The following is a 24914-nucleotide window of genomic DNA, read 5'->3' on the forward strand; positions in this document are numbered from 1 at the left end:
TTCCGCCCATCATTGATTACAATTCCTCCCAAAGCTGGGAAGGGGAGCAAGTAAAACAGAATTGTACGCGTTTATGGATAATTATAGAAGATATTCCCGGTGAACTGAAAGAGATTTTGGAAATTTTGGTGATTTGAATTTTATATTAAATTGTAACTTCAAAGTGTCCGTTTGATTAAGCAAATAATAATAATTTTAAAATGTAATTAAGCATTTAGTAAAATTATGATTCGGCCTTTAAAATTAAATACCGGGGATTTTAATTCTTACAAAAATCCATCCCTTTGTTTGCCGTCAATTTTTTTTTTTTTTTTTTTTTTAAAAAAAAACTCATTCTCAAACAAAATATTTTCGGCAATTTTGTTTACAAAAGAACTTGTGGCATGCAAACGGGAAGACAACATTTAAAAATCTTTTGAACTATGTAAATTGTTAGGATATATAGTTTTATTTATTCCCAAATAAATTATTAAGATAACTATTAACGAAAAATTTACTCAAAATAGCCATATGTCTATGTAGATTATAGCTTGTATTATCACGTATTTTTCGATAAAAGTTTATATTATACATATAATTATATAAAGATTCAATATTTGCAAAAACCAGAAAAAACTCGTGAAACCAATAGGCTCAGTTTAATTTCCTTATTAACTATTTTTTTTTTAAGAGATGTTTTTAATTATGGTAATTGAAAATAAACGTAAATTTGCCGAAAAACATAAATTCTTTTATGATATTTATTTGTTTGACGGCTCAATATAAGTACTATTTGTCGTCCACGTCTTGTAGCACCACTGCTAGTTTAGAACGGTCTACAATGTACGTGGCACATGCAGAGAGGCCGGTTACCAATCGAATATTAGAGATTGGGTGATGGGCTACTCTCTGAGTCTAGCATAGACTTTGAATTGGTCTGCCGTGTAATCTTGTAGACTTTGAAGTCTGCTGTGTTTGATTCTCATTGCCGTTGTTGCACAATACCGACCACACTTAGCATTCACATTGTACTCATCATGTCTCTTTCACGAGCAGAAATCGTGAGCCAAACTTTTTTTTAGATTTGGCACCGGTAGCTCCGACTAATCCCGGAGGTGCACAGGCCCACAGCAAGGGAAATCGTGAGCCAAACTTTGGTTGGACTACACCTAGGATATGGCTTTAGTGCTGTCAAAAAATATCATGTAGTTTTTTCAATGATTTTTATGAGAAAGTGAAAGAGCACCTACATACATGTAATCTCCTGTAACACCTAAGCCAAATCCTCAGGCCTAAAGTGTGTGATCTCAAAGGTATACATACACTTCCAAATATATATAAAAATTTCGTAGGTAGAGGTGCATAATCACACCATTTAGTGAACATTGAACAAATACAGCTGCTTCCTTTTATCTACAAAATCGGATTAATGTCCAAGGAAGTTAAGTGAATATTCCCCCAATGGAGATTAGGGTACACACACAGTTGAAGGGAAATTTAAACAAATGGGAAACGAAATCGAAAAGACAAACATCCTATCAGCCTGAATTATCAACCAAACTATATTTCCAAGCAAACACTAAATTCTATATTCCACATGGCAACCAATGTTACATAAGCGGTCGAAATCTGACACTTCATTGACCACAGATCGACAATCTAATCCTGCCTTTTCAACAGATTCATTCTGTGATTACTCCAACTGAATTTGTACCAAAGTAATAAACAAACAACTCTACTACATCTAACCTCTTCAATCTCAGCTTCTGTCGGGTCTAATTCTATCAACTGGCATAACCCGTGAATCCAGTGTTGACAAGATCTGAGGCATTGACATGCCGCCAGACACAACGATTTCTGCAATTAAAGAACAAAGGGGATATCGCATCAACCTATAATAGATAGCAAGAGTAATGAAAGAAATTTTTCTTTTTAAACTCATTACAAGACCCCTATCTATTATTGAACAGCAAAGGTATCTTCATTTTCAAATCCTTTCTTGTCCTATGCTGCAATGAACAGCATGCACTTCTGGTGAAACTAGGAGAAAGTTCCAGACTGGGTCTAGTTACAACACAGGCCAGAAGGTGATACCAGGCTGACAGCAATTCCCGTTCTCTGTCCACATTTAAAACATAAAATAACGTCTAAAGAAATGAATTTCTTACCAATTCCTTCACGGACTGATAAATTTGGTCTAATAACATCCTTGGTATTGACCAAAAATATATCACCGATGTAAAGATGGTTCGTCGGAACATAGACACAGCATAGCTCCTCCTCTCCAGCATAGTTCTGCATTAATTAAAAAAAATTATAAATTCTATTTGAATTTCTGATAAGCCCAGATCAACTAGTCAGTTATTCAATATTCTATTCTTTCACAGCTTTCAACTCGTGGAGGACAAGCTTCATTGACATAAGCAACCATGGATCAATGACGATTTTTCCCTAGAGATACACTTAAGCGACCATCGACCAATGCCAACTTTTCCCTAGCGACGATACACTTGAATCATTGACATATCCAAGGTCCACAACTCTATAAGCCATGTTCAGTATAATATAACATCCAAAATATAATTCTTGAGACATAAAACTAACAGTTCAACGCAGTTCATATCTGGGGCAAAGACTGTAAAACTAAAACCAAAGACTGATATTCCGTGTGTGAAGTTTCACAGTCTGAAAGAGTTGTTTTTCTTAAACCAGAGACCGTGAAACATTAAAGGAAACCTTCAGGGGACCAGGAGACTGGCACACCGACACACACACATGGCCTTTTTGAAGGAGAAACAAGAGTCAACCATTAATCTGCAGTCAATAGGCAATTTTCCTAAACAAAGTTGGAGAGTAACAGAATCAAGACAGGAGATTCAGTTGGGTACGAGTGGCAGGCAATTGTGGTTTGTTAGAGTAAAGCATGATAAGAAACAACAATACTATATTAATATAGCTTTCGCAACATTTAGTTTATGCAAACAAAATAAATACTATGCAAAGAAATAGTTTTAGTACACAAGTCATATTGAGGTGAAAAACCAGACTGAAAAAAACACCTCTATCCAAATCAACACAACCCAAATTGATTTGGTCTGTTGAATTCGCTTCTGCAGGTTAGCCAGAGTGTGGCACCCTAAGCAAAATCCCCAGAGTCAATTTAATAAGCAGTATGTATGCCCACACATTCACAAGCAAATGTGAGGTGATAATAGTTTCACGACACTAATGGACACTGTTTAATGAAAAATTGATAATCTCACAACATAGATTATTTTCAGACCTGGAGGATGACAGATGAAGTGATGAACCCAAAAGCATATTCACCAATACGTGGATGCCTGATTATGGCTACTTCCTTAAAGGCTTGTGTGTTTTGATCTGTAATATAATGAACGTATTAGTATATAATTATCCAATTGAAACTTATTACATTAACACATGGGCAAGAAACTGAGCACAAACTGCACCTGGCGAAATGGCAGCGCTAATTTGCTTGGAGGCATTGTAGATATGACGAACAAATGGCATCCGTTTGATAAACCATTCACCAAGCCCAAGGACAGATGCACCCAACCATGACGACATGAACACCCCCACCAAGAAGATGAATGTTATAGAAGTTACAAATCCAAGGCCTGTCCAAGAAGCATAAGCACGTGAAAACTTCAAATAAGAAGTTCAATTTATTTTGATAAACACAGTAAGAATTACAGAAGCGCATTTTCAGATCCATGAGAAAACTGCCCAATGCGTGAAGCTAGACAGCCACCTCATGAAATGAGAACAACTTAAAAAAACCCTCAAAGGTACATGTACAGCTAGGTAGACAAACAGTCTGTTTCCTCTCCTTTTCTTTTACCCCACAGAAACCACAACAAATTTAGCAACAAAGATCTCACCGGAAAGAGAATCAGTGTAATAAATGTTGATGAAGTGGCAATTTAAATTAATTTCATGCATTTTGATTAATACATCTCATACACATTTACCAAAGCGCAAGGGATGGAAGAAAAAAAAAAAGTTTTCTCAGTAAATATGCTTACCAAAGATATCAATTCCAAGTTGAGCATAGATAGGAGAGAAAAAGCCATCCACAAAGTGAATAAACCACCATGTTATGTAGAAAGTAATTGCTATTGGAAATAGGATGACACTGCAAAACAGCTAAGAGTAAGCATCTAATAGCAGAAAGCACAAAAAGCACATACCTTAAAAGTAAGCCACAGCCATAAAAGTACAGCTTTTACAATGGTTGGTTACCATATAATTAAAGAATTTATGAACAACACCACACAACACATAGTTTGCCAAGTACAATTCCATGCTCTAAGATCTAGTATCAGAAACTGAAGCTTCTATGATTCTAAGTTCATCTAGTAGGAAGGCAGTCTTATTTAATAAAGAAACAACATTTCCTATGACTACAACAGAATTCGAAGAATTCTCACTGAAGGATATTTCTATCAATTTATAAATAGCATCTTTCAAAAAAATTGAACAAAGAACTCTAGATTATATTCAAAGCATTCAATCTTCCAATGTATCAAAATCTAACATGCCTCAAACTTTTAAGAGAACTTCCAAAAACCAAGAATTTCTCTAAATTTACCAATTTATTAACATAGTCAAACATGTTGGAAGAAGAATTTCTTGGCTGGAACTTATTAAGGAGTTCTCCCTTGACTCAATCAAATTTGTTCATATATATATATATAATGGAATTTCTCCCAAAGATGGAGAAATAATTGAATTTCCTGCGATGTAAAAGAAATAGCCTAGAATCTTAAGAATGAGAATGTAGGAATTTGTCTTTGGTAGTGATACCGCTATTAAAGAAAGAGATATTATCAAGTGCATTGGCTCTATTGTGGATGTTCCTGCTGGAAAGGCTATGCTAGGGCATGTGGTCAATGCCTTGGGAGTACCAATTGATGGAAGAGGGGTTGTAACACCCCGAGGTCCAATATTGGGAAGATAAGATGAAGCCCACATAGAGTAGGTGGTTTATAAAGATAGTCATGGGTGGTAAGTCCCACATTGCGTAGTTATTAGGTGAAACTAAGCTTTATAATGAATTCTAAGAAAGCTCCAAATTGACTAGTCATTTTAGGGTAATAGCACAAATGTGGCTAGCAAATCCCTGGGTCGTTACAAGTGGGTATCAAAGTCATCTAGTACCGCTAGGTCATGTGATACTGGATCACTGCATAACGTGGCTCTAACAAGGACGTCAAGAATTTAAGAGGGGAAGTTTATAATCCCCCGGTTCCATATTGGGAAGATGAGATGAAGCCCTCATAGTGTAGGTAGTTTATAAAGATAATCATGGGTGCTAAGCCCCACATTGCCTAGTTACTTGGTGAAATTATGCTTTATAATGAATTTTAGGGAAACTCCAAATTGACTAGTCCTTTTGCGATAATTGCGCAGATGTGGCTAGCTCTTTTCCCTAGGTCGTTATAGGGTATCTAAGCGATCACGAGCGAATACGTGTCGAAGAGAAAGCCCCTAATGGCATAGTGTAATTAGCAAAGCAAAGGCCTAAGTCTTCGGCCTTTAGTACTCCTACGAGTACTGTACTGCAGCCTCCATGACCACATAGCATTTTTCTCACTAAGGTATCAGTGTGGGTTTCCCTATTGCGGGATTGAATCCTTTCTCTTATTTCCCGTCCATGGAGTTAGATAATTAGAATAAGGTTAATAATTTGCAACAAAATACCCAAGGAGTTATGGTCCAAAACCCTCTCATCAATAAAGATATCCAAGTAGTTATTCTGCATGAGATCTACTATCTCCATATCCATATCATCAAGGATACTTCCAACATAAAGATTCCATTTCAGAGGCAAAAATAGCAAGGTTACAAACAAAATCTATGATTGATGTGGATGATAAGTGCAACTGTACAGTAAAAAACAACTGAAGTACCAAACTGAGAAGATATGTGAAGGGAAAAAAAGGTAGCAAGTTGTTTTTCCCTTAACCCCAGTCAATTTACAATCATTTAATGCCAAAGATTGTTAAGTTCCAGAGGAACCACCAAGCCAGTTGAAAGTAATTACCAGAACCCAGAGTCTATAACATTGATGTTGAAAAAAGAAACAATAAAAATGTCGTGGCAAACAATTTCAAGATAAGACTATGATCATGAAGAAGATGTTGCACAAGCCATGAACAATTACTCCGGAACAGGTGATATTTGAATTTATACTAATAGATTCCGTCATTTATAACATATTGTAAACCAACAGGAAGAAGAAAAGAATTCCATGACATGAAGTGTTGAATATGCGCGCCTTAGGAACCTATGAGTGTATGCTAAGCATATGTAACGAGTGTGTTGTCCATGTTTTGAAATGAAAATTACAAGAAGAAAAAGAAGAAAGATTTGCGCACCATCCCGTCATGAACTTTTTTGAAGCCCAGCTCCTAACAACTTTGTAAAAGGTCTACAAAGTGAATACAGCATACAGAAATTGTCAGACGAGTGTTAATGCTATATAAGAACAAAAAATGCAGCCATTCATAGCAGTAAGACAAAAAAGATGTTGGAGTAACTACTACAATTAGGATAATTCAATTGGTGGAACCCATTTGTGAATGCAAAATGAACCTTACTGTCCTCAGACAGATGTTCTAATGCCAAGTAAAGCACAATGAAGTTGTTAAATGTCCATTGAATTTCCACACGCACCCTAATTCAACCGTTTCAGTTGCTAAACAAACTCGTTCTACCCAGAGATAGAGCCTGATTCAGCAAAAAACCTCAGAAATGATTATTATTATAACAATAGCAATCCGATTCAATCGAAACCAGTTGACAATTTACGCCCCTAAGTCTAAGTTTAACTCATTTTGTTCATGAGCTTAACATTTAAAGTATTAAGATTACTCCCGAAATCGGCAATAAAAGAAAGCTCTAATCCAAAACAATCCGAAACACAGGTCAACGGAGAACGAAAGTAACTTCGAAAACCTCCACGCAAACTGAAAAGCAATACAAATAAAACAAGAACTCAAACATTTCCGTCACTTTCTAGGGAAGCAAACACAGCACAATCAAAGATTAAAAAACCCTGGAGCAAAGGAAGAAAACGAGAGATCACCTCTCGGCCGGCGTGGTGCGAGGACGAGGAAGACGAGGAGGGCTTGGAGGACGCGTCGTCGCCCCCCGAGTCGGCCACCGGGATAAGAAGCTCGCGATCTCTATCTCTGCTGGCCATCACGATCGCCGATTTTTCGTCGCCCATCATAACACGGAAAGCGACGCCGTGTCAAAGAATTCAAGGCGCTCAACGGCTCAACGCCCACCCGTTCAAGTCAGAGAGAAAAAAAGAGGTTGGCTCCAGATGAGCAACGAGTCTCAGAAATCTCCTCCTTCTTAATCTTTGATGCTTTCCTTTTGTTTTATTTCTTTGTTTCTAAAAGTTTGAATTATGTGGGGTTCAGTCGTGGGATTAATAATAATAATAATAATAATTAAAAATAATAATAATGTTGATTTTGGTAAGCATGTGAGGCCTTCGAGAAAATGCGTCTTGAAAGGGCGGATTAAGCAACTAATCACATTGGGGCTTTCGTATTTTGTAGTGCGCTGGCAGGAGTTGTTGATGATCTGTCACCAATGATGGGGCACACCTATACTCCAAATTTACAAATAAATAATAATTTGGTTCAAGAATAAATGGTTTCGAAATGTTTTAACTTATTACTATTATTATTATTTTTATTTTTGTAAATTTACTAGATTCATTGTTTATTCGTTACATATTACTCCTCTCATCACTACAGCCGAGCTGTCCACAAAGAATCTTACCACTTTTACCAACACAAATTACTTTCATATTTTGTAAGATAGTATATGGTGCTACCTGCTTTTTTTGGCATTCCCTTTGTCACCAAAGTTATTACCATGGTTGCTTCTCCCCCCTTCCCCTCCAAATGCCGTCATATGTTTGGAAAAGAATTATTCGCTCTCAACTGTCTTTAAGGAGTAGTTCAATCGGTTGAGACCATGTCTCATGAAACAAAAATCATTAGTTTAAATTCTCATTTCTCTCTCCTTGTGTAAACATGTCAAAAAAAAGAAAATAAAATAAAATAAAATCCTCTCTTAATACCTCCTTCAAAAAAAGGTTGTGCTTTCAAACTAGAGATGCCCACATTTTGTTTATTAGAATGATTCTTGGATCCCAAGGCTCCCATTTTTTCCAACCCACCCCCACCAAACCAACATTTGGTCAGGGATCCCTCAGTGAAAGCCAAATATCACATCCTCCAAAACCCTAATTGATGGAATGCCCCCCTCCTCCATAGCATGTTCTCCTCCCCCCAAGTGTTGAAGTCATCCTCAAAATCCTCCTCTCCCTCTCCCTATAAACAAATCTGGTCCCCTGGTAAAACAAGAGACTTCTCAATCTTTTTGGCTTATACCCTTATCCACTCCCCTTCTGCCAGTAATCCTCTCTTTCAAATTGAATGGAAAATTCTTGGGAATCTCAAAATTCACCAAAGGTTTAAACTTTTTATGTGGAAAATCATTTTGGAAATGCATCCCCAATCAAATCCACTCTAGCTTACTTGTTTGGCCTTGTTGATGAGTAGAGCACACTCTGCCCTCTTTGCTCCTCTTTTCCTGAAACATATGAGCATCTTTTCCTCATTTGCCACTTTAGCAAGAGTCATTTGGAGGCTCTCACCATGGCCTTTGGACACCTGAAGTTTAGATGGCTTGAATATCACACATTGGGTCAAAATCATTATCAAGCCTTCTAATTCATTAAACATTAAGGCTGCCTCCCATCACCTTTCCCAGCTTTTTGCAGCCACTTGATCTTATTTGGCTGGCCATAAATAACTATATTCCTAATGATTCTCCTTCAAATGCCTTGCTCCTATCTAAACAGATCAATTCCTTCGTCATCTCTCATCTTGGGTGTGTTTGCCAATGGTCTTGGAACGGTACTGTTCCAGGGCCTCCCTCAATCCAAAAAAAAAAATCTTTTCACCTCAAAATTAATCTCAACATCTCTACTTTTTATACTACATCAATCATTTTTATTATTATTATTTAAATAAAAAAAATCACTACAAAACAAATTTTTTACATTTTTTCATATAAAATATATTTTTTCACTTTTTCCCACAAAACATTTTAACTAAAACCAATCAAACACTTATTCTTTTTTTTTAAAAAAGCTACAGTACTGGCCCTAGAACAATACCATTCCAGGGCCATTGGCAAACAGGGCCCTTAAGACCTGAAAATCCCTCACCCCTATTTTGACCTAAATGAAGGAGAGACACTTGCTTCCTCTTTGCAATTAATACTGCCCAAATACGTAACCGTCATCATATCCTCCTTGAAGGAAATTCCTCAACCATCATACTTTAGTCTCCAAAAGAGCAACCTAACTACATATTGTAAAGTTGCCCTCGTTATTTCTTATACTTTTAGTATACTCAACACTTTTAACAGTTGGTTAGCTATCAAGATTGATAGGAGCGCAAACTTCTATGCTCACAACATTACTCATTAGGCTACTATAACTAATTTTACTGACAGCTTTCTCACATAGTTATTCCCCATATTAGATTTATATATATATATATATATATATATATATAGTACCAGTAGCACCCCATAATTTCTTAGTTTAAAAAAATTATGTCCTTATCTTGTGTAAAGGAAATATCTGTAATAAAAGATTAGGTTTGCTGTTTACGGCCCAAGCCCCTTCAAAAGCGCACCGTTTCGTGGCCCATGTTAGTGCTAGGCTGCCAGCCCAAAGGCTCGCTCGTATTCTAGCAGAACCGAAGCAAAAGTGCAAAACCCTACCAACAAGGCAACAACGCAAACCCTAGAACCTTTCTTGGCGCCTCTTTATAAGTAGCAGCGAGGGCAGCTGAAGCCACAAGTTACAGCCTTCGTCTCTAATCCTTTTTTCAGATCCTTCTGTTTTACTTTTTTCAGATCCGATATTTGAATTGTTTCTCTGTATTTTCTAATCTTTTTGTTCTTTAATTTTTGTTTGTTGAGAGCTAAGGGGACGGTGACGATTCTATGTGATAGGTCTCGTTCGTCGTAATTGGCTCAATTGGGCCTTGCCGACCATACTGATATATCACCACCCATACTCTGAGCCCCCTTACATGGCAAAAAGATTTATTTTCTTGTAAATTTTTGGAATCTGAAAGCTTTGGATCTGTTTGGTTTTTTTTGGGTGTGATTTTGATTCGCATATTGGGTCGGCCGATGATTAAATACATATTTTTTAAGACAAGCATATGTCTGAATCATATATGTTGATCAACCTAATCTTCTCTATGAGGCCTTTTTATTTTTTGTTCAAGTTTTCAATTTTTTAAGTAACTCTACATGCTGTTTGTTTGTTGAGAAAATGGAGGAAAATGCATTAAATTTCATAGGTGCAGATATGTAAAAGCTTTGCTAATTCCTTGTTTGGGTGCTAATTGTTGTAAGATTCAACTGCCGCCTATGATGAAACAAACGGTGTTTGCGCATTGTATGACAATTCGTGATTACATTAAACACTACTGCCTTCCTTCTGAGGCCTTCAATTTGTTTATGTTGTGATTAAATGTTTGATTTTTTTTTTTGAATTTGGTAAATTAATATTTTGATCATATGGGTCGTGTGATGATCTACTATGCATAGTTCAGATGATACTCTGTGATTATCAAATTGCAAGTCTTTCGCTCCTATCTGATGACCCATCATTGTTCTTATGCTCTTTCTCCAATCCAAACTTCGATTAACATTTCTGTCTAATGTATTTGAAACTGCTGCTGTGTGGTGTGGAAAATAACTGTGTTTATTATATACCCGTTATCATATAATGCATGAAGAAAACATTACTTGAAATGCTTACCTTTTTTGTTAGGTTTAGTTTGGATGTTCTGTGGATTGGCCAATGATTTTAAACTACCTAATTTGACAAGCATATGTCTGAATAATTTGATGTTGATAAACTAATTTTTTCTGAGGCCAAATCCTTCCTTCATCCCTCTTCTATTCCTTGTACATCTCTTTGTTTAATTATTATTTTTAGATTATGATATAGTTGATTCATATATTATGTATAGATATACTCCTTTGGGTGCTGCTCTACCTTTTAGTTTGGCTCACGCGGAGTGAAATTACTGAACGTTTTCTGCCCAATCTCTTTCAATCTTTTGGGCTTTTTTACCTTTAATTTTTGCACAGAAAACCATCAAATTCTTTCACTTGATTTTTCACTCAACATGCATCTTAATTCACTTTTTTAATTGAATTTCATAGATTGAAGATGGAATTGAAGGGACTGTGATGAGTGTGTGAAAGGTCTCGTTCGTCGTAATGGCATGATTTTGCCTTGCCGACCATCCTGTTATATCACCACCCATATTCTGAGTCCCATTAATTGTAAAACAAACAACACATTTAAATAAATTTAAGTCAAGTCTTTGAAAATGTATTGCATCTGATTAGTTCTTTTTCCAGTTTGTGATTACTGGTACGGAATTTGTTTCCAAATTCTCTTTTTCTGTCATCGAGTTTTTTCGAATTTCTGCAACTCATTGGAGCATGTGGCTTGGGATTATGTTACTAAAAACGATTATGGTTTTTCTTCTAATCTGTGTAATGTTTTTTTTTTCTTATTTTCAACCGCATTTTTTGGCCGAGTTGCAATTCTTCTTTCAAATAAATTGGAAGACATCTCTTACATTTGTTATCTAGTTCCCTGGTAGCTAATGCTGTGCCACAGCCTATCTCCGCCTTATGGATGGTCTATGAAACAGTGTAAATGTCATTATAATAGATGGAAGAAGCTCGAGGCATTTTGCAACATTTTTGTACAATTTACGTGTGAATTGACAAGTGTCGTCCTCTAGGGTTTGTGTATAATAGATGTAGTTCACCTTATTCAAATTGATGTAACATGTTCACTATCTGGACCATAATGACATTGTGGCTGATATTTTGTAATCCTTGATATTTAAAATAGAGAAATGTTTGGCTTCATTAAAAAGTTTATCTTTTGACTATTTTAATCTTAAGTGGCATGATTTATTTTAAAATTAATAAATTTTAAATAATAAATTAATAGTTTTATGAAAAATGAGCTATGTTGCCTAGGATTAAAATGATTAAAGGATGAATTTTTTAATTAAGTCAAGCATTTCTCTTTAAAATATGAGAAGTTGTGGATTGATGAGAATGCAACAACTTCTCATGATTATGAGCGTCCTAGGTTCCTCTGTTGAGAGAATAACAAGATATTTGTTAAAGCGGCAGTTGCTCTTAAAACATAGGTTTTCGCATAGAAATGAGAAATATTAATTTGAGAGTAATGAATAAGCGGTCTCCTTAATTAATTTAGTGTAAAGAATTGTAACGTTTAAGGAAATTATTTGATATAAATCTTTGAAATGAATGAAGTAGAAATTTTTATGTGTACGTGAAGGAACGTGGGAATAGGACATTTTTGGCATCGTGTTTAGAGTGCCGGTCGTCGGGAAGCTGGAGCGCAACATGTGCATGACAGAAACACTGAGCCTCAACTACTCCCACCACTGGCTTCCTTTCTCTTTCACTCCCCCACACGATAAATTCCAAATTCAGTGGTTTCGGATCTCCTACAAAACCCCAAACGATGCACGCCACCGATTCCGACGTGACCAGCCTAGACGCGTCGTCGCATGGGTCACCGAAGCGCGCCGTGTACTACGTGCAGAGCCCCTCGCGTGACTCCCACGACGATGGCGACAAGTCGTCCTCCGCGCATGCCACGCCGGCCTTCAACAGCCCAATGGACAGCCCCTCGCACCCTTCTTACGGCACCTTCCGATCTGGTTCACGCTCCTCCTCCGCCAGCCGCTTCTCCGGCGGGAAGCCCGACCGGAAGCGGGACGACAAGGGCTTGCCCAATTGCGACGTGATTCAAGAGGAAGGGATCTACGACGAGCTCTATGGTGATCGTCGAGGGCTTTCGAGGAGTTGCCAGCTTCTGATTGCGGTGCTTGGGTTTGTTGCCATTTTCAGCGTCTTCTGTTTGATTCTTTGGGGTGCCAGTCGGCCGTACAAAGCTCGCGTCAGTGTCAAGGTATTGCGAAAATGCTTAATTTATACCCCATTTTGCATGTTGTGCTTTGGGATTACTGAGACGATGGTGATGGGTTTTTTTCTTCTTAAATAAAACATTATCTTTGATTGGTACATATTTTCTCGTGGTCATGGAGATTCTTTTTCTTCCAGCGCTTGACTGTGCATAATTTTTATATCGGGGAAGGATCGGACTCGACGGGAGTCCCAACCAAGATGCTGACAATGAATTCTTCAGTGGAGATGAGTGTTTATAACCCAGCTACATTTTTCGGCATTCATGTCAGCTCCACGCCTGTCAATCTTATGTATTCACAGCTTGCAGCAGCAACTGGTGAGGTAAGAGTTCTGGCATTGCCAATCGGTGTCGGATTTTGATAAACACTATTGATAGAAAAACAGAGCAATATGATAAAACATTGCATGTGTATTTTACAGTTGAAGAAATACTATCAACCGAGAAAGAGCCACCGAACAGTGTCTGTGAACCTCCAAGGAAACATGGTTCCTCTATATGGGGTTGGGGCGAGCTTAATTGTCTCAGAAAAGAATGGAGAAGTTCGAATGATGCTAGCCTTTGAAGTCAAGTCACGAGGGAATGTGGTTGGAAAATTGGTGAGGTCAAACCATCGTAGGCATATCTCGTGTTCTTTGGTTATCGACTCTCGTAAGAACAAACCCATCAAATTGAAAGAAGATTCATGTACATATGATTGAGTGAGAGAGAAGGTTTTCTTGAAATGATCGATGATGTAGCTGTTTTCAGCCATCCACCACCTTACTATCCGATTAGAAGACAATAGTTTATGTTACAGAGACCACTGCCACCGATGAAGAGCTGTAACTTGTAGAGATTCTGGAGGTCTAGTCTATAATTTTTAACTCTAGACGAAGAGGAGAAGAAAGCGCAGTAATATCGTATTGCCTTCTTTTGCTAGTTGCCATACGACAATTTCGCACTTTCCCGTTGCATTAGGTTGTGATACAAAGCCTGTATTTGCTGAGAGATACCCACATCCACAAATGCTTCCACTTTATCCTTCTTTTTATATATGTAATTGGCGGCCCCAAGAAGTGAGTGAAGGTCCATCTTAATGTTAAGCATGCAGTATCTCAGTATATGAGATTAGATCTGCCCTCCATATCCAGGCTTCTTTGGAAGTAAATGAACTTCAGATCATGTACGAAACCCAATTTGACAAATGCTTATACTCCTTACCCTCCATATGCTACCCTTTTCTCGAAGATTTATATATATATATTTTGAGTGTATGTGAGAGAGAAGTTAGGAATATATATCTAATAAAGTTAAAAGAGAACGATTCAATGCAAATTTACATCATCTAAGATTGATAATTAGGGCTTTTGAAAAAAAATAAGCCCATCAAAATACAAATATCAAGCTTTTCCTTTTATACAACAGGCATTAAAGGAAATTGGAAGGTGAAGAATGTGGTTGTGCACAATGAAGGGAGATACCAAAAGAGGCAACAAAAGGATAAGCACAAAAGTCATAATCCAATTATTCAGTCACTGGACTGCTCTCCTGCTTGTCAACAGCACAGCCAGCCTCAAGAACTGTGCCACCTACCCTGTTTGGGGGCCAATACCTAAGTACTGATCTTCCTATTATATTCTTGGCTGGCAGTGGACCCCTATCAAAACACATTTCAAAAATGAGCAAAAATAAGAAAAGAGAAGGGAAAGAATCCAGGAAACTGGGAACTTGTTGAGATTTCAATGCATTACCATACGTGTGAATCGTAACTATTATTCCGGTTGTCACCCATCACAAACACATAGTTCTCCGGTACTCGCTGCAACATAAACTCCCATCAGTATAAGAGTTCTGAAATCAATGGTGCTTACCAAAATTTTACAATTTATGGTTAAAAATAAGACACCGTCGATTTCTTGCCCAAATGATAATTTTCTTGTGGCTTAAGGTTGGTTCAAAATTTCCAATTCTGCAGACATTACAGTGAATATGCTTCCCGGGATTGAGGTGAGAAGGAAAAACGTGAAGGGGGATACTTACAATTGGTTTCATTTCATAAGAAGGCGATTCAAAGATGAAGTTTTCATTTCTCTCAACCCCATTAACTACAAGCTTTCCTTTACGAACCTGCAAGCAGACATTTATCCACAGATGGATTGTAACAATCAAGATATCAAAAGACATATGTGCTTGGTAAATAAGGACTCATTTACATATTCTCTCCTATGTCCTTTAACTTTAAGACTTGAGAGTCAAAGTTGAAGTCTGACAAGTTGGTATGATGACGAGTTTTATTGTGCAGGACTAAAAGGGTTCCCAAAAATTCATTATCAACAGAGATATCTAATCTACAATTAAGCGTAGACACACACACACACACGCAAGAATAATAAGATGACATATAAAAGTAAGGTTTAACTTGTGTCCATTTATATACAAGAATTGCAACAAGCAAATATATAAAATAAGTCAAACAGTTAGAATTTTTAATGTGTGCACACACCTACACACATATACAAGAACTAAAAGGAAATGATACAAAAAAGATGCTCAAGTATAAATGTATCTTGTAATGCTTAAACATCTGGTAATCCTAAGATGACATGGAAGATTTCCTCGGCAGTTACTTTCTGTTTTTCATTAATTTTTATACTTTCTAGCAATAACACATTGCAAGACACCACAACAATATTTCAACAATGGAGTGATGTAAATGACAGTTTCAAAAATTATGAAATACCGTAAAAACACCACAGAATTTTCTGCAGAAATGTCCTTATCTATTGATCTCACCTCCACTACGTCACCTCCCTTGGCAACCACTCGTTTGATAAAGACATCTTCATCAGTATATCCTACTTCTTGAAGGACTGGTGGACTTTTAAATATAACTATATCATTTGCACACGGCTTTCTGAAATAGTATGAAACCTGAGAATGTCAAGACATATATTTGTTATATGATGCCCTTCAAAATTAAATATCTCATCAAATAGTCACGTCACAATTATAATAAAGGCATATTGGTTACAATGTTTTGGAATAAAAATTGAAGCTTATAATTTTCATATCATTTTCATATTTAAGAGAGCTGTCGGTGGTCTCACTAAACCCCATGCACATCTAATTAAGAATTCCAGCAAACAGCTTACAGATTGAAAGTTCTTCCTACTAAGGAGCTTCATAAATACAAAATACCAAAGCTTGTTTTGCAATTGGCATTCTTTACATATATCACAATAATAGAAACAAACTTTATCAGTTACAGTCACTTACTAAGGAACCCTATAAAACAATTCTACACTCAAGTCAATCCTCTGTTACTCCTTCCAAAAGCATGCCCCCAAAGTGAAACTTTCGTACTTCCTGTCCCCTTATCACCTTCCATTTATCATCACCAATTGATCTCATATTTAAATAAACTACTTAATGATCCACTTAAAAATACAATACTAAAATAAAGTTACCTTTGACTTTAACAAGAATCAATTATGCGCTCCCCCATCACAGGCTGTCTATTACTTTTCAGTTTTCCCAGATTTTTAAAGACTGTTTTTTCTTATCCACTGGGGTTATCCATACGGACCATACCATTGCAACTCCAAAACCCCAAGATTATTGTTCTCATTGAAAGTTTCACAATTCAAAATAATATTACCTCAAACATAAACATTACCTTATATTTCTAAATAGCAACAGCGCAATCCAGGTCCTAACTCAATTAAAGCCATGAATACTATCCAAATATCATCAACATAAACACATAATCAAAAGCAAATAATCACATTTTCACCAATACAACCAAAAGCCTACCTTTTCTGCAACAATTCGATCTCCGACATCAAATGTAGGATACATGGACAACGAAGGAATGTACCTCGGCTCGGCCACAAATGACCGGAACGCCAGCGATATCGCCAGTGCCGCAAAAACCGTCTTCGCATCGTCAGAAGTGAAATTCAACCATTCTGGCAAAGGCCCAGAACCCCCACTCTTCTTCCCAGCCTGCCCCTCGTCCCCACCTTCACCACCACCACCACCACCACCTCCTCCTCCTCCTCCTCCACTATCAGACTCTAGAACAACATTGGTATCTTCTCCAGAGTCCTTAAAAGCATAGCAACAGAGTTTTTGGAAGTGGGTTCTGTGAGTTTGTAGCTCAAACCCTAAGAAATTTGGGGTTTTGGAAAGAGAGGTGAAGTGGGTGTGTGTGGTGGGTTTGAGGACTGGGAAATTAGGGCTTTTGGGAAATTGGGTTGAGGTGAAAATAGGTTTTTGAATGGAAGATAATTGGGGGAGGACATGAAGAGATAGCATCTCTTCTTGTCAAGCAAATACTCAGGCTTGCGAGAGCTTGGAATGTTGAAGTTATACTGTATTTATATTGTGGGGGTGGAGATCCTCTGCTTCAGGTTAGGCTTTGTCTGGTGCTCTCGTTATGGCCATTTACTATTTAGAGTAATCTTTAGGGGCATCTTTAACATTTTTCAATATACAGACGTAAACCAATTTATTTATTTATTTTATAACGCCTCATTCTTTCATCAACAAAACTAAAATTGTTGGGGAGACACTCTTAACAAAACAACGTTTTTTTTTTTTTTTTTTTTTTTTTTTTTTTCTAAAAAAATTAGCTATTCATTTTTTTCAAAACACCATAAATCTTGCTCTTTATTCTTTTACAACTTTATTTACTTTTTCTTTTTTAATTATCAATATTCATATAGAAATATAAATTAAAGATATGATGATGCAGTTGATCGCACGACTGATTTAGACTATAAATGCTTGTGAGAGAAAGGTAGGAAGTGAGCTCAGAAGCTTATCAGAGATGTTGACCGAAAATATATTCAATGTTTAAGTCAATAAGGGTTTTCCTATTAATGATGGATAGGAAAATACTAGAGTAGTAAGTATCCAGGAAGTATATGTATGTACTTGATATGACTACCTTCCATTACTTACTCAAGAGTATTTCTTCTCCTTGCATGACTCTTACTAAGTGTCATCCACCAATAAGGTACGACCCTAGTCAAGCGTAGCATTCAGTTTACATTCTCTAGTGAGGTGCGTCCTTTACTCATTGTTATTTGCTAGTGTGATATAATCCTGACAGGGTAGTGGCGCCGAAATCCTTTCCTCTTACAATTGTTTTCAAATGTTATGTAGTGCTACGTGCATGTTGGCAGGTTAAGGGTATTGCTTGATTCGTTGCTAAGAATATCGGGATAGTTGGGAATCTTGAGATGAGGTAGTAGAGCAGTTATTCCTGCCAACATGTCCCCTTTTGTTCTTTGAACAGCTGGCTAGCTAGTTTGCTTCGTCCATTGGCATATGTGGTTTGGACCTGATTACTTGGTCCAGATGGGTCTCCTTAGTTCAGGGCCAGTCGGGTCGGTATATCAAGATCTAATTTAAGAGCCTATTAATTCTAGTTGTAATAGTCATTAAAAAGACTTCTAAAATATATAATTTTTTTTTTTTTACCTAAAATTGTACTATGAAACTGGATAAAAGTAAGTTCAACTTAAAAAACAAAGAAAGTTTTTAAAATATTTATTTTCATTAAAGCTAATGGGAACAAAAATTTCAAAGTGCCAAGTGGAAGTTATAACTAACTAATCACTTACAATAGGCTGTGGGGATAAGAAACATTGTTTTTTATCTAATGGTTACAACTTGCAAGACCCTGGTTGTGGTTGTGGCTGGTTTAAATTCTCAGCTATACATTATGTTTACAATTCATGCAAAAATATTGTTTGGCAGTAAAACAAAATTATGAACCTTTATCAGCTGGTTTTCCTCATCTAAAATCATTTTTTGTGTTAATATGTATACCTAAACCTAAAAATATAAAGTTTTTAAGCTTTTAGATTGAAATGGTATTCTAATACCTATATCAATAGGTATTTATCGAACCAATAATGGTAGCAGAGAAGGAAACATTCAAGTTGGTTACTGAAATCTCTGTTTTTCACAGTAACAAGTTTTTCATTACTAATGAAAAAATTGGTAAGTATAATTGTTTAGGTCTGATTTATAATACATTTAATGGTAAGCAGATACATTCCCAAAGAAATGAACGTAAATGTAGTATGTCTAGCTTCCTGCAGAAATAATTTTCGGCAGTTCAGCACACCTCAGTTAGAGTGACCAAATAGAATCTAGTTACACAGGGTGGAAGATAGGATCACCACAGCCACCAAATAGAATCTTGCTCATCAGTTTATGAACACTGCTCCACATGTATTTACAAAATGTCTGCATATCCCGACCTGACTCTGGAGCTGCTTCCTACATATAATCATTGGTTGCACACCAAATGCATAAGAACGAGCAAGAACCATGGAAATAGTAACATTCCTCATACTCTCAGATGAAATCTCAGATCCTTTTAGCACCAGCCTGCTTCTTATGTTAGCCATAGATGACCCGTTTTGATTAGCTGCAACTACTCCAGGTATATGCAAAAGATTAGAATAAGCAGCACTAACGTTTTGTTTCTTGTGAATCCTCAAACTCTCCTCTGGTATCTCACCCTTCTTAGGATTTTGTACAACTCTGCATTCTCTTTCGGAGTAATTCAAAACTCTCATGGCTTCGCTCACTAAACCAATGGCACGCCAAGCCTCCGCAACAAGCTGGATGGTGGTCTTTTTAGGAACCACACCCTTCTCTTCCATAATCTGGAGCAATTCTTCTGCTTTCCATGGTTGTCTTGCTTCTCCGAATCCCCATATTAAGGTCTCAAAAGTTTTCAAATTGGGGGGAATGTCCATTTGACACATTTTTTCATAAAATCTAAAAGCACGCTCCATTTTACCAGCACTGCACCACCCACTGATGATGGTAGTGAAGATTACAACATTTGGGTGTACGCCAGATTTGCCCATGGAAGTCAGTAGTGATTCCGCCTTCCCAGGCTCCCCAGCGCGCACAAATCCTTTGGCAAGAATGCTAAATGCATGGATGTCAGGTTCTATGCCAGCCTGCTTCATGTCATTGAAGATCTCCTGGCACTTGTCCATGAGCCCGGCTGAGCTCCATGCATCCATTATGGTGCTAAATGTTATCACATCTGGTTTGACCCCAAATTCTTCCATCAATGTCAGTGCCTGTGCAGTTTATACTTCTTGTAAGTAAATGCTTATGCAAACAGTTAAGAGGAAACGAAATTCATTATGCTGTGGTACCTATGGAGTGTTATAACTAACATAAACATGAATTTTCTATTTCTTGTGATAGAACTTCTCTCTCTCCAGGGGTTATCATCATACATCCTTAGATTGCAGCCCAACTTATAAAACAAAAGTTGAAGTCCCAGGTCCTACCAAGGGATAACCAATGTTTCAATTTATGGGGATGCCATGCAGATTGTAGCAAGCTCATAACCAGAGAGTGTATGGGACAAGACTGTTTTCTTGCCTCCTGACTTCTGGTATGACTATGATTGGTCATATCAAAAAACTTGATCACCTTGTACTGTGATCTTCTATCTATTAATTACTTCCAAGTGATCTTCCACCTTAAGGACATAATCCTTCTTCTCCATCCTCAAAGGCCATATGACATCTAGATTTACCGCATAAACTCTCAAGCTTAATCCTATTTATTTAAAAAGATATAGCTACGAAAGAAGTTTAGAATAAACTCAATAGAGTTGAAGTTGTTTGCGAATGACAAATAGTTATTCCTGATTCTAGGAAGGAATCTACTGAAGAGTAAAGCTCTACTAAGAGAGAGAATGTTATCTATGAGATGATATTACCGGGGGAAACTCACCTCATCAACTCCATCACTGTCTTTAATGTCTAGAAATCCTTTGATAAGCGAGTTGAAAACAACAAGATTGGGATGTACGCCAATATCCTTCATTCTATACACAAACCTCAGGGCTTCTGTCATATTACCTTCTTTACAATACCCATCAATAATTATACCACAAGTACGCTCATTAGGCCCTGCTTTGTTTCTCTGCATCTCCAGTATCATCCCTTCAGCCGTCCTCGTCTCCCCATTCTGAGCATAAGCCCTTGTTAAAGTGTTGTAGGTGACAACATCAGGTTGCACACCAGATGCCACCATCCTATATACCACATTCCATGCTTCCGTAATGTTCTTCTTCTTACACCAGGCTCTAACAAGAATATTATAGGTCCTGTCATTGGGTTTCATGTTTTCTTCCTTCGACATTAGCTCTAACAGTTTCAAAGATTCTTCAGGCTTACCTGCAATTCCATACCCTTTAATTAGGGCATTGAAAGTGCTGGTTGTGGGCTTACAACCCCTCTGCTTCATTCTGTGAAAGATTTTCATGGCTTCCTCAACTTTTCCAGATTCAGAGAAAGCATTGATCATGGCATTAAAGAAGATTGAATCGGGCTTCATACCATTCTCTTCCACTTTAGATATGAGTGAAGGAATAGACTTGAAACGCTTTTGCAGGGTCAAGGCAGCTACAAGAGTTGTATATGTTATAAGAGTCGGCCTATGTCCGCCTTCTGTAATACTGTTGAAGACAGCATGGGCTTCTTGAGGCTTCCTTTTTTCTATCAGAACACTCATCAATTTTGTTCTTGAACGAACTGTTTGGCAACTGTTGTTGCCCGAACAGATAGGGCAGCCAGATTGAATTTGTGAATCTTCAGAAGTTGACATTGACTGTGTTTTGTCCTCTTTGTGGAGATATGGTTCCTGTAAATGTCAAAGATTATAAGAATGTGAAGAAAATCACTAATACATGCGAATACAGACACATATTATACCACATTTCTGAATCTACATTTCTGAATCTACACATATTATAAGAATGTGAAGAAAATCACTAATCAACAATTTACAGAATCTTTTCTGAATCTGATCTCTAATGGACTAAGGTGAACGACTATGTAACTGCATTTATAATCTAACAGAAGATACAAGTGTCTGAAGTCAATAATCGAAATTTCCTAGCAAAGTGAAGGTAGCAACTTTAGTTATTTATAAAGTTTTAGTGCACATTTAACTTTGTCATGAGGGAGCCAAGCACTCAGCAGCAACAAAGGGCTGATTAAGCGACTACGATAACTGCTGCAGAGAATTGGGGACATCTTGATCTTCTCCTTAACTTATAACAAACAAGAAAGGAGGGGCAGATAAGATATTTGGTAAATCAAACATAAAGCTGCAACAAGGCAACTGGACTTATGAAATTAACTCGATAAATGAACAATTTCATGTAATAAGTACCATGATTGGTGATGCTTCCATACATTTCTTGCTCGTAATTGTTCCCTCTTGGCGCCTACCCATGATGAAAAAACAGGCCCTCTTCCAGCCAAAATTCCCAATCCCTCTACCTGCTTCTCAACACCTTACTGTACTACTTTCTACCTTGGTCGGACTTCTGTGTTCTGGCTACCATACCATAAATAAAGCCCCAGCTTTATACTCTTGACACATGATTAAAGAAGTGTCCCCTCCTAGGTGGAACCTAGAAAGATCACACCAAAACATCAACAAAGATTTCACTAGCTTTCCAGCACTTTGATTATCGCAGCCACCAAATAAGACTTGGAACTCTATAAACAAGCCAACTAGAGGAGAAACAATGTATCTAAATCAATCAATACGGTGGGTATTTAAGAAGTCCTATAAGCACTGAATCCTCCACAATGGTTTACAAAGTATTGAAATTTAAGTCCATTATGTTTTTCACGGCAATTAAACTGAGTGCTTATGAGAGTATTTGTTTCTAGATAATATTCAATTGTAATTTGGCCAGTTTGAGTATGCAACAAAAGATGCCACTCAAATTAATTATTGGACACTTCTGTGATATCATGATACCTCCAACTTGTAGCTAATAATGCTTTTACAATATTATTTCCAATGGAATATGAGATTGAATGGTCTCCTTCGAAGCAAGTAACTACCCAAATTCTTTTACAGGGCCAGAACTAGACAGAGGAGAATCCATTGGGATGAAACCGTTGACTGTCATGATATGCTACAATGGGTCGCTAGATGTCCAATATCCAGCATACAGAGATCGAATTCTACGTTCATCTACTGGATTCAACTGGATAAGCAGTTCCAACCTGCTTCCAGACATGAACGAAATATGAATTGTGAAGTTTGATCACAAAATGAAACGGAAATCCCCAGGACTACTTGCGAAAACCTTATGAGAATACACTGAAGATTCTCCTATTATGAGACAATCATGAGCCATTCTTCCCTATCCTAAGCAGTACTCCTCAGTAAGAAGCCAATGCAGAAGTTCCAAACAACAAGTACAGCAAACCCATACGGTATTGAACTATAACAAAACCCAATTAAACCTTTTTTCTTTTCTCTCTCTTTCAAACACCATAAGACACAATTGTGCAGAAGCCATAAAGAACCAGAATTCGAAGCTAATTAAATACAAACACTTGGTAAAAAAAGAAAAGAAAAGAATATCCGATTTCTGGCCAAGCAATCCATACAATACATGAATTCCAACAATTAGCAGCAAATGCCAATGACCCATTTCAAAAAAACAAGATTTTTATCTATATAGACATCAAACAATCTGCTTGGAAAATTGCAAATGACTGGAAGAAGTTGTTGGAGTACTGGTACCTCTTTAGATGGACAGCTCCAATGAGAGGGAAGAGAGGAGTAGTGAGAGAAATTCGTGCATGGTTGGCTGGAATGTCGTGCATGTGGCCCATATACTACTGGCAGTGGTAGTAGCAGCGTTACAGCGTAGTGATGTTGGTGTTGGTGTAGTGACATCCAGTCATCCACTAGAGAATCTCGTCCACAAATACTTATTCAGAATCTGAGATTTTGGATAATATGTTGAGGCTCGAGACAGGAGAAGCAAAAAATAAGAATATATTATTTGGGGGTGAAGGTCTTGCCACGCCAGCATTTTAAGTAAAGGTGAACAATTTAACACAAAGCATGAAAGCACATTTTTCCCCGCCATTTTCTTTTTGGCCCTTTGGGGTGGGATCTTTGATACAAATATTTTTTTTAAAAAAATACACAATTTATTCTCAAATATATATATATATATATTTTTTAAAAAAATACACAATTTATTGCAAATTTTTTGTTGTTGGGGGTTCGGGGAGGAGGGAGAGGAAAACATTGCGAATTGAGTGTTACTTTGACGGGAAAATGTGTCATTTTCTCTAAATATTTTATTATTTGTACGGAATTTTTAGATTTTTTTAAAACATATTTAGGACCCTCCTATGTTTTATGCAATTTACTCTTTAGTTCTCAATTTTTAATTTTATAAATTTAAGATTGAGTTCAGAAAGATTTTAAATATAAGATTTTTGCCTATTTTTTTCTAATTTATTCTCAAATAAATAACAAAAATAACATAAAAGTACCATTATGTCATTTCTATTAAAAAACAGAAAGAAAATAAAGAGCCGGGTGGCCACAAGCCACACTTTTGTTGGGGTGGGGTGAGCCGGATAGAGTTTTCTTTTAACCTATTCTATAAAAATGATATATGTCTTTTATATGTAGGAATCATATGCTTTTTTTAATTGTAAGGACAAAATTGAAAGATATTTTATTTAAAAAGCATGTGCTTCTCACATGCTCACATGTGCTTCTCAATTAAAAAACACGTCTCTCACATGAAAAGTGACACATGTCATTTTTATATAATATGTTAGAGGAATTTCCTCCAATCCAGTTTGAAAGAGAACTCTGTCATTTATAAAAATGACATGTGTCACTTTTCATGTGAGAGGTATATGTTTTTTAATTAGCATGAGCTGCTTTTTAAATAAATTTTCTTCCAACTTTGTCATTGCAATTAAAAAAAACATGTGCT

At 36.9% G+C, this 24914-nt stretch overlaps 4 protein-coding genes and 4 non-coding genes across 10 annotated transcripts; 5 read left to right on the forward strand and 3 right to left on the reverse strand.

Annotated features, from left to right (window-relative positions):
• Window positions 1-1544: 1544 nt before the first annotated feature.
• LOC132166004 (protein CONTINUOUS VASCULAR RING 1) lies at window positions 1545-7391 on the reverse strand. Its single transcript, XM_059576741.2, has 7 exons — window positions 7091-7391; window positions 6381-6433; window positions 4026-4135; window positions 3450-3617; window positions 3263-3360; window positions 2148-2274; window positions 1545-1836 (listed from the first exon to the last, which is right to left on the reverse strand). Exons 1-7 carry the CDS (start codon window positions 7235-7237, stop codon window positions 1739-1741), a joined length of 801 nt encoding a protein of 266 aa, XP_059432724.1. The 5' UTR covers window positions 7238-7391; the 3' UTR covers window positions 1545-1738.
• A 2640-nt stretch (window positions 7392-10031) lies between these two features.
• LOC132166815 (small nucleolar RNA Z43) lies at window positions 10032-10130 on the forward strand. The gene has a single exon (XR_009438616.1). It is a non-coding gene; the product is annotated as a small nucleolar RNA Z43 (small nucleolar RNA).
• A 347-nt stretch (window positions 10131-10477) lies between these two features.
• Window positions 10478-10560, forward strand: LOC132166819 (small nucleolar RNA U83). The gene has a single exon (XR_009438621.1). It is a non-coding gene; the product is annotated as a small nucleolar RNA U83 (small nucleolar RNA).
• A 72-nt stretch (window positions 10561-10632) lies between these two features.
• LOC132166809 (small nucleolar RNA snR60/Z15/Z230/Z193/J17) lies at window positions 10633-10722 on the forward strand. Its single transcript, XR_009438611.1, has one exon. It is a non-coding gene; the product is annotated as a small nucleolar RNA snR60/Z15/Z230/Z193/J17 (small nucleolar RNA).
• Window positions 10723-11305: 583 nt separating this feature from the next.
• LOC132166813 (small nucleolar RNA Z43) lies at window positions 11306-11401 on the forward strand. Its single transcript, XR_009438615.2, has one exon. It is a non-coding gene; the product is annotated as a small nucleolar RNA Z43 (small nucleolar RNA).
• An 801-nt stretch (window positions 11402-12202) lies between these two features.
• Window positions 12203-14003, forward strand: LOC132166175 (uncharacterized). Its single transcript, XM_059576952.2, has 3 exons — window positions 12203-13090; window positions 13243-13428; window positions 13528-14003. The coding sequence occupies exons 1-3, from the start codon at window positions 12641-12643 to the stop codon at window positions 13804-13806; spliced, it is 915 nt and encodes a 304-aa protein (XP_059432935.2). The 5' UTR covers window positions 12203-12640; the 3' UTR covers window positions 13807-14003.
• A 408-nt stretch (window positions 14004-14411) lies between these two features.
• On the reverse strand, window positions 14412-17470 carry PLSP1 (plastidic type i signal peptidase 1). The gene is made up of 5 exons (XM_059576953.2): window positions 16901-17470; window positions 15881-16018; window positions 15128-15214; window positions 14839-14906; window positions 14412-14744 (listed from the first exon to the last, which is right to left on the reverse strand). Exons 1-5 carry the CDS (start codon window positions 17402-17404, stop codon window positions 14612-14614), a joined length of 930 nt encoding a protein of 309 aa, XP_059432936.2. The 5' UTR covers window positions 17405-17470; the 3' UTR covers window positions 14412-14611.
• Window positions 17471-19052: 1582 nt separating this feature from the next.
• LOC132166675 (uncharacterized) lies at window positions 19053-23893 on the reverse strand. 3 transcript variants are annotated; one of them, XM_059577533.2, is made up of 5 exons: window positions 23693-23781; window positions 22316-22559; window positions 22093-22193; window positions 20870-21781; window positions 19053-20202 (listed from the first exon to the last, which is right to left on the reverse strand). In XM_059577533.2, the coding sequence occupies exons 2-5, from the start codon at window positions 22338-22340 to the stop codon at window positions 19309-19311; spliced, it is 1932 nt and encodes a 643-aa protein (XP_059433516.2). In that variant the 5' UTR covers window positions 22341-22559; window positions 23693-23781; the 3' UTR covers window positions 19053-19308. The 3 variants fall into 3 exon arrangements, with proteins under 3 accessions (XP_059433516.2, XP_059433518.1, XP_059433514.1); XM_059577535.2 differs by lacking the exon at window positions 22093-22193; XM_059577531.2 differs by lacking the exons at window positions 22093-22193; window positions 22316-22559 and having other exon boundaries at window positions 23693-23893.
• Between the last annotated feature and the right edge of the window lie 1021 nt (window positions 23894-24914).

The sequence above is a fragment of the Corylus avellana genome, chromosome 11 (assembly GCF_965113065.1).
Source record: "Corylus avellana chromosome 11, dhCorAvel1.hap1.2, whole genome shotgun sequence".
In the NCBI taxonomy this organism is placed as follows: Eukaryota; Viridiplantae; Streptophyta; class Magnoliopsida; order Fagales; family Betulaceae; genus Corylus; species Corylus avellana.

What these genes read in the sequence shown, in the direction of transcription:
- LOC132166004 (XM_059576741.2), bottom strand. Translation starts at nt 7,237, where the DNA reads ATGATGGGCGACGAAAAATCGGCGATCGTGATGGCCAGCAGAGATAGA. An exon ending in AAAAAGTTCATGACGGGATG is followed by an intron (nt 4,136 to 6,380) that starts GTGCGCAAATCT and finishes GCTGTTTTGCAG; the next exon opens with TGTCATCCTATTTCCAATAG. An exon ending in TAGCGCTGCCATTTCGCCAG is followed by an intron (nt 3,361 to 3,449) that starts GTGCAGTTTGTG and finishes ATTATATTACAG; the next exon opens with ATCAAAACACACAAGCCTTT.
- LOC132166175 (XM_059576952.2), top strand. Translation starts at nt 12,641, where the DNA reads ATGCACGCCACCGATTCCGACGTGACCAGCCTAGACGCGTCGTCGCAT. An exon ending in AAGCTCGCGTCAGTGTCAAG is followed by an intron (nt 13,091 to 13,242) that starts GTATTGCGAAAA and finishes TTTTTCTTCCAG; the next exon opens with CGCTTGACTGTGCATAATTT. An exon ending in TTGCAGCAGCAACTGGTGAG is followed by an intron (nt 13,429 to 13,527) that starts GTAAGAGTTCTG and finishes TGTATTTTACAG; the next exon opens with TTGAAGAAATACTATCAACC.
- PLSP1 (XM_059576953.2), bottom strand. Translation starts at nt 17,404, where the DNA reads ATGCTATCTCTTCATGTCCTCCCCCAATTATCTTCCATTCAAAAACCT. An exon ending in ATCGAATTGTTGCAGAAAAG is followed by an intron (nt 16,019 to 16,900) that starts GTAGGCTTTTGG and finishes TGACATTCTCAG; the next exon opens with GTTTCATACTATTTCAGAAA. An exon ending in AGTTACGATTCACACGTATG is followed by an intron (nt 14,745 to 14,838) that starts GTAATGCATTGA and finishes GTGTTTTGATAG; the next exon opens with GGGTCCACTGCCAGCCAAGA.
- LOC132166675 (XM_059577531.2), bottom strand. Translation starts at nt 23,848, where the DNA reads ATGTCACTACACCAACACCAACATCACTACGCTGTAACGCTGCTACTA. An exon ending in GGAGCTGTCCATCTAAAGAG is followed by an intron (nt 21,782 to 23,692) that starts GTACCAGTACTC and finishes TGACATTTACAG; the next exon opens with GAACCATATCTCCACAAAGA. An exon ending in ACAGTGATGGAGTTGATGAG is followed by an intron (nt 20,203 to 20,869) that starts GTGAGTTTCCCC and finishes TAAACTGCACAG; the next exon opens with GCACTGACATTGATGGAAGA.